This window comes from Gymnoscopelus braueri (assembly GCF_963280865.1).
Source record: "Gymnoscopelus braueri genome assembly, chromosome: 2".
NCBI classification, from domain to species: domain Eukaryota; kingdom Metazoa; phylum Chordata; class Actinopteri; order Myctophiformes; family Myctophidae; genus Gymnoscopelus; species Gymnoscopelus braueri.
The window spans coordinates 51,484,482-51,502,889 of NC_137604.1; the positions used below are offsets into that span (position 1 = coordinate 51,484,482).

An 18,408-nucleotide genomic window follows, 5' to 3' on the forward strand; every position below is an offset into this window, starting at 1 on the left:
TACTAACTGACTACTTTTTCGATGAATTGAGTACAAAGGACCCCTATGGAAACAAGCCATAGTGCTTTCTTGGGTTTAACATCCTTATAACAGACCTTGGCTTGTATTGAACTGTAGTTCCCTGCACTTGTCTATGCAAACTGTTAATTAAGTATTAAATCAATCAATCAGACTGCTAGCTCTGGTGTTAGTGGACCAGAGCTATGACAACTATATTTCCCACAACATTAATTCTTATAAAATAAATAATGAAATAGCCCCCCCAGTACCAAGTTGTAGCCTACCTCTATGCCAATGTTACCTCAACAATCAACATTCTTGAATAAGTGCTCTGTATGTAATAAGCACATTTGAAAATGTGCAAAAGTACTTTCCATATTGAACAAGAACTGTCAGCTGGCTTGTGAAATTATTGTGCATTTCTGTCACGCTGCTCCAAATGACTAGACTAGGCCTACGTCAAAGTATTTTAATTGGCCACTTAGCTTTTTATCTTTTTAATTGTTTATAATTCTGATATTTCTAGAGTGATTTCTCATTATAACAAATGCGCTCTTATTGTGAAGTCCGCCAACCGGAAAGTGAATGCTTCCTCAAGGAAGACTTGACGAGCGTGTTAAAAGAATACTGACGGTCTAGGTTACATCCCTTCTAGCCTGGCCCGTTAGCTTTACCATCAAACGTGGAGAGATCATCAGATGCGCGCTTTTAATGTGTTGTCAATTTGTTTTCAATTTTTGTGCAGTTAAATTCAGTATATTACTGCCGTTTTTATTATCTTCCCTTTTTGCAACAGAACAACAGACTGTGTACATGAACACAATCAACCGCTCGATTGGTTCCCAGTCGGCATCAGCTGGACTGATGCCAGCGTTGCCAGATTTTGAGAGAGAAATAAGCAGGCAGGTCTATGAAAACAAGCCCAAAAGAAGCGACTATGGCCACATGAGCACTTTAAACCTATCCTTGGCTATTTGAAAAAAAATCTTGAAAACAATTTGACATTTTAACATCACAAATCTTGTATGAGGGTCCCTGGCATAAAATATTTTCAGATGGGGGTCCGCCGACAAATAAATATTAATTTGGGGGTCCTTAATGAAAATGTTTGAGAAACACTGGTTTAAAAAAACATTTAGGAAACAAGCCCAACATAAGCAACTACACTTTAGAATTGTCCTTCCATGTACAGTTTCTCATGTCTTACTAAATAAAGTACATCAATCAATCAATCAGAAACAAGCCCAAAAAAACGCAACTTTACATAAGAACTAGCCCAAAGTCACTTATAATAAACGGACATGGCAACACTGCTCAGTGAGCACATCACATCACATCCAGAGCCACCGCATCAACGAGACCATGGACGACACACACCAAGGGACAAACATTGCTAAGCGCGCACCAGGCATCACAAATGAAATGACCTACAAAGACAAGACAACAGAAAAAAATTACATTGGTTATTAAAAAGACATTTGAATCGTACTGTACAACATAATGTATTACTTAGATCAATGGAATTAACAGTGATTTGCACTACAGTTTTACTCCATCACTACAATTTAAAACCCAAATAAAACATTTTATCTAATAGCCTACATGAAATTATCTTAAGATCATGAAATGATACTTCTCAAGTTAAAACCAGGTATCTTTTATGTGAAACAAGGTAAGGCACGTTTATTTGTATAGCACATTTCAACAAGATAATTCAAAGAGGACCACAATGGAAATAAGCCTTAGGGCTTGATTGTGTTTTTATCCTCGGTGATAGTGTGTGTGTTATATGTATTATTTTATCAACAAATAAATGCAATCAATCAATCAATCAAAGTGCTTTACACAAACCTTTAAGCGCCCTAAGACAGAGCAAAAGAAAGACATTATTAAAGATATGTTAAGATGTTAAGATATATATTAAAAAAAGAAATAAGAGAATCAAATTACAGTGCACAAAAATAAAAACTAAGTAGCTAGGTTGTGGCAAACAGAAAAGTCTTCAGGTTTGAGTTAATTAGTTAGTTGTCTGGGTGGTTCATGATGTAGCACTTGATCAGAAATGTATTTTTGGCCATGCATCACTCACTGGCACTGCATTCAAACCAACCTTAGTATTTTGAAATCAATCAAAAAATAGCCTAAGCTTGTAGATACGCTATGTTCACTATTTTTGCATAACACTCATACGACGAAGTATAAAACTGGGATTAAGTGGCTAACGAAGTAAAAAAAAGTATAAACTTGTGTACGTTTCCCACTACAATGCATCATTACATCTAGGGAAAGATAGTGAGTTGTGCAGTTTTTGTCCATACAGCCAGAACGCCGGCCTCACTGGCTGTGAAAACCCTCCGTGCACACAGTGACAGTACAACAAAGTCTGGTCATCCGTCAAGCTGTAGAAAGACAGTGATCCTCCTCTAACATCCACGGCCACTCTCACTAAACAGGGCTTCTCATGTTTCAGTGGCTCTTCAATGCCGGCATGCCAGTAACTCAAACTCTCCTTGCCCCCTTCCAGGCACCAGGAGCAAGGAGTGCGGCCCAGCAGGTCATCCCTTCCAATGGTGTCGTACGCCACGCCAACAGCCCAGCCCATGCTTCCTGTGGTGTCCACGTCCCAGTAATGGAGCCCCTCGCTGAGCTGTTGCTCGGCCAGCCATTGGCTGATTCTGAAGCGGTCGACGTTGTGACGTCCTGCAGAGGACTATTGTAGATTTACAATAGAGATAAAGGTAATTAGAAGAGAATACATACATACAACAATCATAATGTCATGAATACGTTGTTGGTGTATGTAGGCTACATAAGAAGAATTATGAGCTTTCATTTGACTTGCAGTAGTAACACAGTGGGACAAAGTACACAGACAACACAAACACAGAGAATTATAAGCACCTTGGTCACCACCACTTTGCCTGTTGTCTTGAAGCTAAGACCTCGCTGGCCCAGGGCTGGAGTGAACGTAAGGAAGGTGAACATAGCACCAGGCAATGGTGGGGGGAAGTCTAAAGGCAGTGAATAAAAGAAATGGCAGTTCAACAAATGTTGTACGTTATTTACAAAACAAAAATACAGTAAAACTAGAAAATGTGCTCCTCGGAGCACAAGTCTCCGCCAGCAGTCGTCTTGGTAGAACGGGTCGTCTTGGTAGAATGCGCGTGGTTTTTGGTGTTCTGCAGGGGCGACTGAATATGTAGTGTCTGCATCTAAAAAATGATCTTCTTGAAGCAATGTGTCATATGGGAGTCGTCGTAATTGACTGGTTTGTTCAAATGCTTGTCTGTCTTCTTCATATTCATTGTCTTGAACAGTTTCAGCAGTTGATTGGTGTGTTTGATCTATGTCAGTTTTCTCTAGTGCTACATAATGTATTTGATCAAGGTGGCCAATTGTTACAGTATTAAGACTTCGGCCTTGTTGTGGGATCAATTCAACTCTATAGTCCTCTTCTGTGTTACTGTTGTAGATGAGTAAGTATGCTTTCTTAGCTTTGGCCTTCTGCGCCTTTGCTTGACCAATGTTAGGTGTTCTCAGAGGGACACACACACGCACGGACGGGTGATTTGTATTGGAAGGTACTGTTCCAATCAAGACTGATTGATCCTGTCTTACCTCACTTCAAAAAACATAGATGGTTTTTTGAAGTGACACACCTATTTATAGGATTTTATTTCGTCATGCGTCCCTCTAGCCAATCAAAGGCATTGGTGTCAACATATTGACACGTGTCACGTGGAGCTTGACCAATGTTAGCTTGGCTAGGAGGGAGGTGAACACACAGCGGGACGAAGCGAAAACATACTCTCCGCCTCCGGCGGAGACAAAAATACAGTAAATACATTTTCATGTTAATATACCAATTGTATCCAATCAGGAGAGAGAGCTCATACTGGATACAGGATAACAAGTGACGTTGAAGTGATGAAACAACAAAATGAGCAGTTGATTAATGGTCTTTGTGGAGTTCTCTTTCCTGAATACATAAAATTGGTATCCTGACCTGAAAATGTATTTTCAGTTAAGAGACCCCTGTTACTGAACAAGCAATGGTTACCTAGCCTGGAAAGACGAATCTGTCAAAAATAGCTCTCGGCAGAATTAGTCTGGCCACGCTCGGTTGTGATTGGATTACGCTGCCCCGAAGTTGTGGGGCACCAATCAGGAACCAGTATACAAATATGGGGCAGGTTTATCATCAGAGGCATTTTTTTAATCCGTCCCTTGGAAATGCAGGTCCCACACAGAGATTCCAGACTAATATCTACGCAGTGATATTAGTCTGGCCATGCCAGGCTAATGGTTACCATCTAGAGATGTAGCTGTTTTTTTTGTACATTTCAGTTGTTGATATAGAATCGGTTGTTGATTGAGGCTCTGCCTGGCAATCAACCAGGCCACTTACTGTACGCTGTAACCATATCAGGTACCAACAACATACTGTACAGTAGAGGAAAGGAATGTGATGGAGCATTTTGTGATGGTAGTTATTACTATATCAATAAACACCAAAAATGGAAACCCCAGTCCCCTCTGTGTCTATTCTAAATGGTTGTATGCTAATGTACTGTATAATAAGTAGTGCAACACTATAATAATAGGCAACTCAATAAACAAGCTAGTGCTATAGCACAGTGGTACGCACACTCTGCTCTGTGGTCGTCCTGTAGTGGTAGGCTGATTGCCAAGTCCTGGAACAGTCTTTCGCTGAGGTCTGTGTCCAGTGGAAGATCATCACCTGTTGCCCCCTCTGCATTGGCTGCACTGGCAGGAACAGCAGCCTGAAATCATTTCATAAATTGAAAGTGACGACGATATTTCATTACAAAGCCGAGTTGAGCTATTATACAAATACATTTGCCTTGCCCTACCATCCCTGAGGGAAAAGCTTATAACCGCCCTTTGTTCCAGAGGAAGTGTCCTGCAGCAACCCTGTATGCTGACAACCATCTGTGATCAAATGTGTACTACTGTAACTGTCTGCATTACACTTTGTGTAATCTAGCCAAAGGCACCCTTTTCTTCTTCTGAGATTAGCCTTGGATCAAGACTATTATAGATGTATTTTATGGAGTCTGACTTTTACTTTCGTATCTATGATAGATATGCACATTTCTAAATCGATCCAAGGCTATATATTCTGAGATTACACTTGTTTCACATTACCATGGTGAGAAGTTTTCACTTGCCTCTCTTAAATGAACAATATGAACAAGAACAAATTCTACTACCTGTTCTTTTGTATGAGCATTACTGCTAGTGCCAGGATCACATGCCAGGTTTGTTGAAAGTGTGGTGGAGATCTCCTCAAATCCGGGCGGCACATTAGACTCCTTAGTGTCGACCACCATGCTAACATTCTGGGCATAAAACCAGTTTGTAATTACATTTTTATGTACAGTAGGTATTTGTTCTGTTGTCGACTATAGACATTTTGATTCAGGCCTACAGCAAAAGCAGCATTTAGAAAAATGAGGGCTACATCAGCTAGTGACAGGATAGGTGGGCTGGGCACCAAGGAAGAATGAGCATCTCTGTGTTAAATTGGCTATTTTTTCCAAAATGTAAAAGAATATATATATATATATATATATATATATATATATATATATATATATATATATATATATATATATATATATATATATATATATGGAAAATGTTTTTTAAGTTAAGTTAAGTCCAATTACATGATTAGAACATGCTTAAACATTCGACAATTAAAGTCTAATATTTACACAAATTGCTACTGTATATCCAGTCATTTTGGGACATAAACAAGAAGTAAATTACCATTGACCAAATCTGTAGAGGGCGCAGGTGAGTAATTAAAATAATTTTCGTCTGGTGGACATATTTTATTTTCTGCCCAAAAAGTGTATACAGAGAAGGTGGGGTCCTGAAACATTTCCCACCGTGGAGAATAGTCTTTCAACAACACAAAACATTCTTCGTTTCGACGAGTAGCGAAATAGTTTCCTTTATTTGTAACTAAAGACGGAGAACTCGCACGGTAGTGGACTTTTCGGTCTATGAGAACAGCAACACGCCTGGCAGAGCGTTAGAGAGAACACGCTAACGCTCTGGACCAGAGCTAGTGCCCACCTAACCTATCCATCCTATCAGCTGACTGACAGCTGTCACTTTCAGTATCCTCGGAGTCTTTTGATTTCGTTCAACTTACCCCTTTGGCTTCGGCGTTGGAAGAAGATACTTCATTGGAGACAAAGGACTTGTGGTCCGCAACTTCTTTGACAATTTTGCATAGTGTAAAACTCTTCTTTAACACCATGTTTGCTGGAATTGATGCTCTGCAATCGGGGCAAGTTTTACTTTTATCTCTTTTCCTGTATTCACGTATGCAAAGAATACAGTAACTATGTCCACAGGGCAGTGTGGTCGGATCAGTGAAGTTTTCATGACATATAGGACATTCAAGGCATCCATCTAATCTATCTAAAAGAAGTTCTTCAACTATTTCCATCTTGAAGCTTCGGGTTAAAGATAATCGAAATGAAAGTGAAATTGTAGAGGATCTGCTTTGACCTTTTACGTCGTTTATACGTCATATCAAAAAACAATTGCTTGCCCTATACTGCCACCTGCTGGGTGTCTGGTGGCACAGCCAGTTAGTGCAGGACAGGGACCAGTCACTATGTGGACAGTGGTGGAAGAACTTAAGTACTCACATTTTTACTTGAGTAAAAGTATCGATACCACAATATAGAAACACTCCATTACAAGTAAAAGTCCGGTATTCAGAATTTACTTTACAGAGTAAAAGTACAAAAGTATTGGCATCAAAATAAAAGTACCAAAAGTAAAAATACTCAAAATGCAGAATGTCCCATTTCAAGTTTTCAAAATGTATAAACATCTTTTGAAAACAGCAGATCTACAAGCTCACAACACGTCACATTTGTGAGCGTTGTGAGCTTGTTTTCAAATGGCCGAAATGTATATAGGGCTGAAGTGGTTATGTATGTTTTGTGATAATAATCTAAATCGGCAAAGTAATTGATAACTAAAGCTGTCAAATAATAGTAGTGGAGTAAAAAGTATAATATTTGCCTCTGAGATGTAGTGGAGTAGAAGTAAAAGTACTGAAAATTGGAAATACTCCAGTAAAGTAAAAAATACCTAAAAAAGTACAGTACTTGAGTAAATGTACTTAGTTACTTTACACCACTGGTTTCTACACTATGATAAAGCAAATATTGCCCAAAACATTTTAAAATAAAATAAACTGCCAACTGCCGCATTTGACAAGAAATTGAGGAAATCTTGAGTAACCTACAGTATATACTAACCTAACTATTAATAAAGTCACTGACTGACTGCTTTACCCCGTAAACAAGTGTACAATAAACAGTGTTTAAAAACAAAAACAAGATACAGTTATGTGTGAATGAAGCCATGTTATAGTGATAATAGCCTTGTTATAGCAACTTGGACCAAGCTGTAACATTAATTCCTCCCATTTTTCCCATTATAGTTATACTATAGTGTCTCTACGGTGTAGAATGTGCAAAGAGTTATTGTAGCAAGTTGCAGTAATTCAGTCATTGGTGTTGACCTGGGCTGCCAGTGGACAATACATTACATTCATTTTTACTCCCTTAATATATTACTGCTGCCAAAATGATGTAATGTTGTCTAATATGTTCCAACAAGGATGCTTTATTCCTATTATATCCAGTCAGTGTTTTCTCTTGAAGCTGATTGAAGTCATTTTAAGGCCAATTGGCTTCGTCTGTTGAAGTAAACAAAGAGGACAATATCAATATCCACACACACACACACACACACACACACACACACACACACACACACACACACACACACACACACACACACACACACACACACACACACACACACACACACACACACACACACACACACACACACACGTGAAAATGTAACGCATGCATTATTACATCTAATAAGAAAATATAGGAAAGTATCTACTGCACTTAAAGTGCCAAATAAAGTGGATGTCATAATATAATAATATATCAGTCAGAGGGACCAAACCAGTACTTTTACTTTATTACGTTAAGCACTTCAACCCAGGCGTCCCTATTTTGGGCATGTCATTCATTATAGGTGAAGGTTTTTGAAAATGTTCGACCGAAAGTTTTCAAAAAAATAGCAAAAATGGCCAATCTACAAGTTCAAAACACATCGCAACGTGATGTGCTGTGAGCTTGTAGTTTGACTATTTTGACATTTTGGAAGATTTTGGAAACACTTTGAAGTATTATCTTACTTGCATAGTCCTGCATGGTCAGGGGTTGAGAGATGATCTGCTTGAAGGCCTCTATCCAGTCCTTCTGGTCCTGTTCCTCGCACATGAACACAAACTCTCTGCCTGGTGTCTGCAACGTGATACCACACTGCCATCTGCTGCCCCGCATGGCTTTGGGTGAGCCCTCTTTGACAGAGTAGTTATGGCTCTCTGGGCCAATGAAAACAGCACCCAGCTCAGTAGCATCCTATTGAAAAAACAAACAAACAGCATAATGCATGGGGGGGGGGGGGGCTGTTATGTGTGTAAATGAACATAGACGGATACGTGCATGCTTTTGAAATATCGTGCACGTTCATTACCAGTGGGGTTTTAAAGTAGAGAAGTTTTCTGTCCATTGAGCTTAGAGTGAACCACCTCTTTTTGAATGGCTCCCATTGCTGAACTTACAAACACACAATAAAACACACACACACACACACACACACACACACACACACACACACACACACACACACACACACACACACACACACACACACACACACACACACACACACACACACACACACACACACACACACACACACACACACACACACACACACACAGTCAAGCAAGGCTGGCAAACACAGCTTTTGGATAGGTAAAGGCAATTGAAAAACATGTCCCAGCTAGAAGATCAACTCACCATTGGACCAGTTTTCTCCATGTAGCCTTCCTTCAGACTACTTGTAGTTATCTGAGGTATAAGCTGTAACAAAATCATACAAGAAGTTGGTTTGAGTACAGTAAAAACAATAATAACTACCATTAATTTATTTAACCCCAACTTCCCTCTTCTGGAGCGAACATTCGGCAAGAATAACAGATCTACAAGCTCCCATGAGCTTGTAGATCGACAATTTTTGGTTAAGATATTTGGTGCAGAGAGGGACAAACAAAGCGGACCAAGGATAGAGCCTTGGAGAACCCTGGTCAACTAAGCACAGGATTTAAGTGGTTAAAATGTTAGGAAATAGCTCTACTCTTTATGAAAGTGTGAAAAGGTCTTACGTCACTATCTTGAACATTTGGCTGTTTCTTCTTGAGGTAGACAAACCGGGCGGCCCTAATCGCATTGAACCAGGATACAATTACCTATAAGGCAAAGGAAATGGGGCACTGAGTTAGGAAGTCAAGGAGCATTTATTTTTGTTATTCATTTAGTTTTAAATTAACAAAGGTGTGTCCAAATCAACAATCATCTAAAAAAATGTCAAACGGAAACTACAAATAATTAGGTATGGAAATGTGTCTCACCTGCCCACTCTCATGGTAAACAAATAGATTCCTGGTACGAGCCTCTTGGACGTATGACATCTGTAGTCCGTGAGCATGGCCTATCTTCTGAGGCTGAAAGACTGCATTGAGGTCTTTCAGGGAGATGACAGCTTTTGGAGACTGGAGAAGGTTTATGTGTATTACCACATGATACGAAAAGTTATGAATTATGTAGCGCTAGTGATGAAAATGACCATCATGCCAAGAATGTATGTTTTCACGTGTCTGGTGTGAAATAGTCAGCGTAGCATGAAAAATAAAAGAAAATGAGAAATTGTGAAACAAATGACCACATATTAAACCATTAAATGGAATATAGAGTAATATGAAGTGAAAAGTAGTTGTGTAAGTCATAACGTTATAATGGAGTAAACAGGTATGGTAAAACAAATATATATATAGGTTACTCACATCTTTTTTAATGAAATATCTGAGAGTGAAGTCTTTTTGGGAGAGCTGGAATGTTCTCTTCTGGAACTGTTTGTTGTCCTTGCCCTTTTTCCACAGAATGGACTCAAATGTGTCTGGATTGGATCAAATCAATAGAACATAATGACCCAAAGAACACTGTTTCAGTGTTGGAAGAAGTACTCAAATGTTTTACTTAAGTAAAGGTATTAATACGACAAGGTAGAAATACTCTGTTAAGTAAAAGTCCAGAATTAAAAATTTACTTTAGTAAAAGTACAAGTTTTCAAAATGTATAGAAATCTTTTGAAAATAGCAGATCTACAAGCTCACGACGCATCGCATCGTGACGCAATGTGAGCTTTTAGATCGGCTATTTTCAAATAGCCGAAGTATAAAAAGTGCTGAAGTGGTTAATATGTTTTGTAATAATAATCCAAATCTGCAAAGTAACTACTAACTAAAGTTTTCAAATAATTGTAGTGGAGTAAAAGTACAATATTTGGATCTGAGATATAGTGGAGTGGAAGTAAAAGTATTGAAAATTGGAAGTAGGCCTCCTCCTGTAAAGTAAAAAATACCTAAACCTATACTTAGTATGTATTTAGTTACTTTAGACCACTGCCCTGTTTGGTATGCAGAATTATAAATCATTCACAAATGCAGAGGAATCTTTGAGGCAGAATGTTTCATTACCTGAGCTGTAGGCTTGCTGAAGGTCGTCATTCTCTCCTGTAAATGCTTTTCTCTCATACTTTGATCGGATCCATTGATCCTTCAGAACACTAAAGATGCAAAATAAAATAAAATGATGACTAAGCCTCACGTGTTACCAACAATCAACTACAAATGTGAATATCTGTAGTTGGATAACAAATATTCATGACCAAAAAAATAAATAATCAAATAAAACAATAATTATCTACAGCAGGGGTGGGCAATTCTGGGCAACTACTCCTTTTGGATCTACCAGGTGATCAAATTGGGCTATTGTGGCACTCAATTGAGTATATTTGTATTGTTTGATATGAATACAACACTTCTCCCCAGACAGTCAGAATTAGCTATAAAATTCACATTGAATCATTGCCTCATTCTTTGATAGGGTTTATAATTAAATTATTGACTCATTCCAAGATGTTTGAATTATTCCAATTGACAGCCTATTATAAGATGTAAAAGCCACTGTCTACCCTGACTGTCTAGCCTTGGAAAACTGCTTAGTGATCATGTGCCCAATAATGTTTCCCACCTATTAATAAAAGCCTAATCAGTGGTGTAGTGGTGTCTTGAGAAGTGGGAATTCTCTAACATTTCAAGGTGGTTGATGTGTCTTACAGGGATATGGCTGTGTTACAAATCCTCAGATTATGTATGAAGCACTTTTCTGGTATGGCATATAGGCCTATACCCTCCACTGGGCACACTGAGCCTCTAGTATTTGTTCCTCTTTTAAGCACAGCACGACCTGTCCATTCTCAAACTGAATGGACTATTTGTGTTGATTCATGAGTTTTCAGTTCCGCAGACTAGAGCCAAAACGTTGAATGGTAACAGCAGCTGATAAGATGACACTCACAGACAATCTGTTTGTTGTGGGCGGTACAAAAAAGCAGGGATCAACTTCTCATAAATGGCTTTGGCAGCACAATTTCCCCTGTCCCTCATGAACTAAAAGAAACACCACAACAACAACAACACAAACAATAAATGCCATGCCTTTATATCAAGCATTTTGTCAAAGATTAAATAAGAAAATGAAAAGCATCCATTTAAATTTCACCATTGGTATGATACAGTACAGTATATGTGCAGTGCATAGGTGACTGAGTAAGACATTATGTTTGGAATCTGGAAACAGTGAATTGATGGAGCACAATCAGTCAACACTATAGATTAATACAAACTGTACCTCAACAAGGGAATCCTCCCAGTAATCCAGGCGTATAGACTTTACTTTGCTGACAGCTGGCAAATCACGATGTGTCCCTGAACAGTTCAGGCACACAAATATGCCGAGGGTGTAGGAGGACCAATCAGGCTCTGTGAGAAAAAGACATGGAAATTTGCACAAAGTAAAATCCTGATTGTTAATTTAACTGAGTGTGTACAAATGGACCCCAAAATGGTCCATTTGTAGATTTTGTACAGCTGTATCCTGATAAACTGCAGTCCACCATGAAAAAGGAACATGTTACAATCAGATCATAAAGTGAAATGAAGTAGTAGCACGTAGCGGTCACTTCCTCTCATGAGAGTTTATTTTTTTTAAATGACAGAGCTATTAAACTATCAGTTTTGGAAACAAACCTGCACGTAGTGCTGCACAGTGTTAATTTAAACTCTGATAGCAGTGCTGTAAAAGTACTCACATTTTTTACTTAAGTAAAAGTATCAATACTGTTACAAGTAAACGTAAAAGTAAAAACTTTATACTCACCAGGAGCTCCACAGTCAGCACAAACGTTGTTGCCTGGCAGTTTGACCAATTCAAGCAGAGCTTTCTTATTGCGCTCCAGACATGCCATAGATGAAAATAGATTGTTTTTGTCAAGGGACACTTATTAAGGCACAACCAAAGAGCTAATATATATATTAAGTAAATAACTATTCTGTCCATTAGACAGTGTGGTTCTACTCAGTTTTGTTCTCCCTTGTTGGGAGTGCTGCAGGACTCCAACATTTGCATTTCCTCTTGGTCTCTTAGCACTAAGAGAGTTTATTGTTCTGCACACAAACACTGGACTCCAGAAATAACAGAGAAAGGAAGTGAAATGGATACCACCATGGGTGATAGACCGCTATGTCGGTAAAAGAACAATTGGGTGAATTTGATTGGTGAATAAAAGCTTGCATATTTCCTGTTAACCACTTAAGCCCTATTGAATTTTATAAATAGCTGATCAGGCTCACAATGCGATGTGCTATTTTTGAACATCTCTGAAAATGTTTCACCTACACTGAAATGCCCAAAACATAGGAACGTGGAGTTGAAAGTGTTTAATTAAATATAAGGTTATGTAAGCACATAGGCAACTAGACAAAATGCTTTGAAGACCTCAAATTAGGGCTTGAACACGATTTTAACGTTGTGCTTTCAAATACTGTACATTTCTAGAGTTGTCATATATGTGTATTATTTAAATACATATTTGCTTTGGGATTTTAAGCAAATTAAGTTTGACACACCTTTTGAGAGGGAAAAAATACAACTGTTTACTGTACATATTTTTCTTATTGATGAAATCCAAGATTTGGCACAAACAAGGGAATGAACTCTTTCTCGTGCTATACAACAAAAATGTGGAATGCCCTACCTAAAAGAGTAAAGGAGTGTAAAACCCTACTCACTTTCAAAACTGCCCTAAAAAAACACCTTCAGGAGGCTGCAATTCCAAACTGGCCCCTGTCAAAGTCTTAACCTACCCCCAATGGAAACAAGCCATAGTGCTTTCTTGGGTTTAATCCTTTTAGCATCTTTTTGTAAAGAACTGTACTTTCTGTGTTCTTTTTTTTGCAAACTGTTAATAAAGTATACAATCAATCAATCACCCAGAATGAAGAGCTTAAACACCATCACACCAGAGTCATATATGTGTATAATTTAAATACACATATGCTTTTGGATTTGGAGCTAAATGAGTTTGACACACCTTTTGAGGGGGAAATCCTGCGGAACCATCCAACACCAGCAGCACTCTGACTACACAACATCGGACAGTTAAGAGTGTCGCACAGCAACCAGTAACCAAAGGGCAAAATTGTTCAACCTGCATGTTTTATAATGTTGTTTATTATTATTAATACGTGGCAGCTTTCATGAATGAGAATGATGTGGGTTGCAAGGAGGTTTCTGTCCTCGGTCGTTCACAGAGGTAAGTTATGTAGTTCTAAGCACTGGTAGTGTAGTTATAGGAGCTAGCAGCTAACCGTTAGCCATGCATTGCATAGGAGAGGAGAGGGACCCCTCAGATTATGACACGTTTATTGTGCTGTTGTTATTGTGTTATTTTAGTTTGTATGGGAAAATGCTTTGGGGGGGGGGGTGTAACAGGATAGATGGCCTGGCCACTACTAGTCTTAGATCAAGACTATCGTATGTGGGTTTTTTTTTTTTTTACCGAGTCTTACTTTTACTTTCGTATCTACGAGAGTCTTATCGACCACCCCCCCAGTTGGCCTGGAATGTCACCAGTAAAGCCCGTATTTCTCGATGTATGTACAAATGCAAAATATAAGGTGCTTACCCGCTTGCCCCAAATGTCCCCCAGGTGTCTGGAGTATTTGTGCAATGTATTAGTCCATATTTTTCAATAAAGAAGTGTTTTAATCCCGTCTGTGGCCGAACGTCATTTCCCCCACCTCGTTTACTTCCTGTTTACATTGAGTGTAATTCCGTCTTTCACCGGATGCGCCCCGTCACTACCGCCCATTGGGAACTTCCGACAGAATCGGCCACAGACGGCATTAAAACACTTCTCCATTGAACAATATGGATTAATACATTGCACAAAGACTCCGGACACGTGGTTAACATTTGGGGCACGCGCCTTATATTTTGCATTTGTACATGTTTGTTTGGAGAAGTACGGCCTTTTCTTACTGGTAACATTCCAGGGCAAACTGGAGGGGTGGTCGCTAAAGACTCTCGTACATATAAAAATGTCAAAATCGATAAAATACATCTACGAGAGTCTTGATCTAAGGCTAGGTGGGCACCAAGGAAGAGTGTGCACCTCGGCGTTAAATATGCATTTTTTCCCAAAATGTAAAAAAAAAAAATACTTTATAAGTAAAGTATACATGGTTAGAACATGCTTAAACGTTCGAAAATTAAGGTCTAATATTTCTATAATTGCCACAAAACCTGTATATCCAGTCATTTTGGGCCATAATAAAGAAGTTGAAGGATAAAATTAAGTCTAATGATGTACCGTGCTTGTTCACATCATGTATGCTTTACATTACTATTAAGACCATTTTTTAAATATTTACTTTAACATTTTGGACAAAATAGCCAATTTTACATCGAGGTGCCCAGATGTCCCTAGTGCCCACCTATCCTGTATCTGTGGGAGAATTTGCATGTTTTTATGTCACTGGGATCATGTATTAATTTAATTTAATCATTTATTTCAGTGGTTCTCAAACATTTTCATGTCAAGGACTCCCAAATGTATATTTAGCCGCGTGGACCCCCATCTGATCAGATGTGTAAAAATAAATAAATAATAATAATCACATTTACAAATAAGTTATCATTCGCCTTTCACAAAAAAATAGTTCGCCTTTCACAAAAAAATAGCCTATCTACAAGGTATGTTGTGCTATTTTTGCTATATTCAAATAACCAAATTATAAGTTTGGGACTTTGGGTCAAAGTGTTTAGACAGATTTTTATGCTATCTGGAACCTGGGGGTCCCCACTTTGAGAGGGAGGGTGGGGGTGAGCTGACTGTTGTGTTGGGTCGGGCGCAATTCCAGTGAGATAAGGAATTGAGTTAGGTGGAGCTTTGTGTGCCTGTGCCTGCAGCCTGACTGACCACCTCAAATAAAAGCATTCCTAGTATGAGAGAAGTTACAATATTTTCAGTTGGATCTTGATGTACCATTCCTTCTCTTGTAGGACGACAATCTGCAGGTCAGTCTGGTTTGTTCCGACGCCCTCCAGGCTGCTTCCCTGAGCTAGAGCTCCGATATCTTCAGTGTACGTGTTGCTGGAGGAGTCGGATTCCCATCGCCGGGTTCGAGACCCTGAACCCCATCATCACAGAATCTGGCAACTGTAAGGATGATGGGAGATCCTTGGATTCTTATTACACCACAGATCAACGATCCGTCATCCTTAACCTCCTCAACAACGCTACGGAGTCAGATCTGGCAACTGTCAAGCTCCTACGTGGCCGCAAGTCGGGCAACATTGTGGATCACAGGACCAAAAACGGACCGTTTAAAACTCTGGAAAGTGTGACAAATGTACCCCTACTGAAACACAAAAGTGCCATCATAGTCTTCAACTCCATTCTCAATCCGCAAAAGAAAGAGAGGAAAGTTAAAATTAACTTGGCCAAGTTTATCAGGCCAGAAGTTGACAGATCTTGGCTGGAGGTGAGTTTCTGATTTAGACTGCGTTGACCTTGCACTTTTATTTTATTTCCTACATTTACTTCCACTTAAACCCTATATACTTCTTTGACTGGGGTCCACCAGGGGGTCTATACTTATTACTTAGTAGTTGCTCCCCACCTTTTTTCCCCTCCACATAAAATCTCTAAAATAGCCAATCTGCAAGCTAGGGACGCTAGGGTTCAACAACTGTCATTTGTCGTTTCAGGAAGCCAGCTCCATTGTGTCACTAGTATGTGGAACTAACAGCGTTGCTTGGGCACACGTGGACCGAGGGATGACAGTGCAGGACTGGCAACAGCTGGATTGTCCTAATTTCTTGAAGGGGACCTACCATGCCTCATCATACTTGAATGATGTGAGTATTTATATTTCAAGTTAGTGATCATTCTAATTATCACACACAATCCATAATCACTCATTTTCCTTCACGGTACCCATTTGCACGCAGCACACTTTCTTCATGTTGTTAAACAGCCTAGGCCTACTACATTATTCTTGTATTATGACCTACGGCGGTGTTAAGGAGCAAAAATAGCTCTACAAGCTCACAACACAATTTGATGCAACATGTTGTGTGAGCTCACAACACAATTTGATGCAACATCTTGTATATTGGCTATTTTCGTCTTATGACAATGTCAGTCAGGCTTAAAGCAGCACTACAGTATGTAACTTTCCTCTTCTACCCTGGATTTGAATCCGGTTTCCTGGGCAAGTGCTGAAATGTTTACCATTGAATTGGACAAAATGAAATTGTATTCATAAAAAGTTAGTGCCGCTTTAAGTGGTTAATTATGATTTGTAATCATTTTTCCTCCTACAGATCTCCTATGTTGTGTCACTCCTCCCCTCTGCTGATTTCTACATTGTGGAGAAGAACGCCATCTCTTTACAGAACACAACACTGTTCCCTGTCATGGCTCACATGCGGGCTGTGGAGGCTATGCTGTTCGCCCTGTTAGAGCCTCGATACTCGGCGGAGACGGAAGGCAACACCCCTCCCAGGTGAAAAAGAAGACAAATTAGGGCTGCAACTATTGATTATTTTCTTAGTAACTCTCAAATCGATTAACCACAGCCCTATTTGTCATAACGGTGTCATGCAAAAATAGTGAAAATAGCTGATCAACATGCTTGTAGATCGGATATTTCTTTGTAATCAGATATAATTAACTCTGAGTGCCAAGAACGAGTTATCCCGAGTTTTTTTTTTTGGAAAAGAATGTTCAGAACCCAAGATATTGTGATCCAAAGATTTGCTGCTCCATTCACTTCTTGTTTAACTTATTACTGAAAAAGGCTGTATCTCGGCTCCTGAGCACTTTTATTTTACTTAAATGTTTTTTGCTGGCACAGTATGAACATATTTTTTTATTTCATTGGCACTGAGAGAGTTAAATGCCCAATTGACAAAAAAATAATTAGTTCAATTAACTGTTGCACCCCTAATGGAATGAAAATAGTGGATCAAATAATCCCTTGGTCTTAGAAAGATGTCACTCGAAAATAAAAATTCATCCTGTTTTCCCCCCCTCCACCAGGGTTCTGAACATGAAGCGTGCGATGGTGGGCCGTCACTTCGGACTGATGATAGGCGAATCACGGACCAGCGGGGCGGAGACAGTACGTCAGATGATGACGGAGTCTGTGACAAAGGAGCTACCTCGGTTAAACTTCCCACATGAGCTCCTGCTCAAGTACAGGAACGCTTTCCAGATGCGAACGGGACGAGGAGGGGACGAACTGTGTGATGCCCTCCTACAAGCAGTGGCCTTTTACGAACTGCTGAGTGAATCCTCTAACTAGATTTACGCTTTGGGAACTGTTGGTCACCCAGACAAGCATGGATGAACTTTGACTCCCTTGTGAGCCTTCCAATTGATTAAAATACTGTCTGTTACCAATCTGTCCAGGTATACATTTTACAATAGGATGTAAGACTGAATGTATCAAATACAAAAAGCACTTACCAATCTGTCCAGGTATAAATATTACAATAGGATGCCAGACTGAATGCAAGAAACACAAAAAGCACTGATAGATTGACCATGGATATGCCGGGGGCCTGAAAAAAGCGACATGTTTTGAACGTGGTTGGTAGATCATGATTCAATGTTAAACATTATCCTGAATATCTGATCACATTTTTACTGTTCCCTTTTATTATAAAATATTACAGTGACATTTCTGCTGTCATAAAGGGATGGGATTTGGGCCTTTGTCTGAAGGGCTAATCTAGCTTCTGTCGCTATAAGTAAAGATCTGTGAATTCTGCAGCAGATAAATCTTAAGAC

General features: G+C 39.2%; 3 protein-coding genes across 4 annotated transcripts; 1 reads left to right on the top strand and 2 right to left on the bottom strand.

Annotated features, from left to right (window-relative positions):
- Nucleotides 1-1,236: 1,236 nt before the first annotated feature.
- Nucleotides 1,237-5,223, bottom strand: rnf135 (ring finger protein 135). Its single transcript, XM_080452779.1, has 4 exons — nucleotides 4,948-5,223; nucleotides 4,649-4,870; nucleotides 2,902-3,011; nucleotides 1,237-2,710 (listed from the first exon to the last, which is right to left on the bottom strand). Exons 3-4 carry the CDS (start codon nucleotides 2,983-2,985, stop codon nucleotides 2,261-2,263), a joined length of 534 nt encoding a protein of 177 aa, XP_080308905.1. The 5' UTR covers nucleotides 2,986-3,011; nucleotides 4,649-4,870; nucleotides 4,948-5,223; the 3' UTR covers nucleotides 1,237-2,260.
- An 11-nt stretch (nucleotides 5,224-5,234) lies between these two features.
- Nucleotides 5,235-12,733, bottom strand: LOC308102916 (arf-GAP with dual PH domain-containing protein 2-like). Its single transcript, XM_080452768.1, has 12 exons — nucleotides 12,426-12,733; nucleotides 11,898-12,028; nucleotides 11,565-11,656; nucleotides 10,682-10,770; nucleotides 9,989-10,101; nucleotides 9,557-9,697; nucleotides 9,311-9,394; nucleotides 8,946-9,008; nucleotides 8,617-8,694; nucleotides 8,276-8,501; nucleotides 6,188-7,756; nucleotides 5,235-5,363 (listed from the first exon to the last, which is right to left on the bottom strand). The coding sequence occupies exons 1-11, from the start codon at nucleotides 12,511-12,513 to the stop codon at nucleotides 7,737-7,739; spliced, it is 1,125 nt and encodes a 374-aa protein (XP_080308894.1). The 5' UTR covers nucleotides 12,514-12,733; the 3' UTR covers nucleotides 5,235-5,363; nucleotides 6,188-7,736.
- A 972-nt stretch (nucleotides 12,734-13,705) lies between these two features.
- tefm (transcription elongation factor, mitochondrial) lies at nucleotides 13,706-18,231 on the top strand. Of its 2 annotated transcripts, XR_013932573.1 has the most exons (6): nucleotides 13,706-13,860; nucleotides 15,612-16,093; nucleotides 16,320-16,469; nucleotides 16,938-17,119; nucleotides 17,656-18,027; nucleotides 18,097-18,231. XR_013932573.1 is itself a non-coding variant. In XM_080420270.1 (5 exons), exons 1-5 carry the CDS (start codon nucleotides 13,809-13,811, stop codon nucleotides 17,918-17,920), a joined length of 1,131 nt encoding a protein of 376 aa, XP_080276396.1. In that variant the 5' UTR covers nucleotides 13,706-13,808; the 3' UTR covers nucleotides 17,921-18,231. The 2 variants fall into 2 exon arrangements, 1 of the variants encoding a protein (XP_080276396.1); XM_080420270.1 differs by having other exon boundaries at nucleotides 17,656-18,231.
- Nucleotides 18,232-18,408: the final 177 nt, after the last annotated feature.

Bases quoted from the DNA above. Each gene is read 5' to 3' on its own strand.
- tefm (XM_080420270.1), top strand. From the start codon at position 13,809: ATGAGAATGATGTGGGTTGCAAGGAGGTTTCTGTCCTCGGTCGTTCAC. The intron at 16,094-16,319 runs GTGAGTTTCTGA...TTGTCGTTTCAG, and splicing joins TTGACAGATCTTGGCTGGAG to GAAGCCAGCTCCATTGTGTC. The intron at 17,120-17,655 runs GTGAAAAAGAAG...CCCCTCCACCAG, and splicing joins GAAGGCAACACCCCTCCCAG to GGTTCTGAACATGAAGCGTG.
- LOC308102916 (XM_080452768.1), bottom strand. From the start codon at position 12,513: ATGGCATGTCTGGAGCGCAATAAGAAAGCTCTGCTTGAATTGGTCAAA. The intron at 11,657-11,897 runs GTACAGTTTGTA...TGTTTCTTTTAG, and splicing joins GGGAGGATTCCCTTGTTGAG to TTCATGAGGGACAGGGGAAA. The intron at 8,502-8,616 runs GTAATGAACGTG...TTTTTTCAATAG, and splicing joins TCTACTTTAAAACCCCACTG to GATGCTACTGAGCTGGGTGC.
- rnf135 (XM_080452779.1), bottom strand. From the start codon at position 2,985: ATGTTCACCTTCCTTACGTTCACTCCAGCCCTGGGCCAGCGAGGTCTT. The intron at 2,711-2,901 runs GTGCTTATAATT...AATCTACAATAG, and splicing joins GCAAAGTGGTGGTGACCAAG to TCCTCTGCAGGACGTCACAA.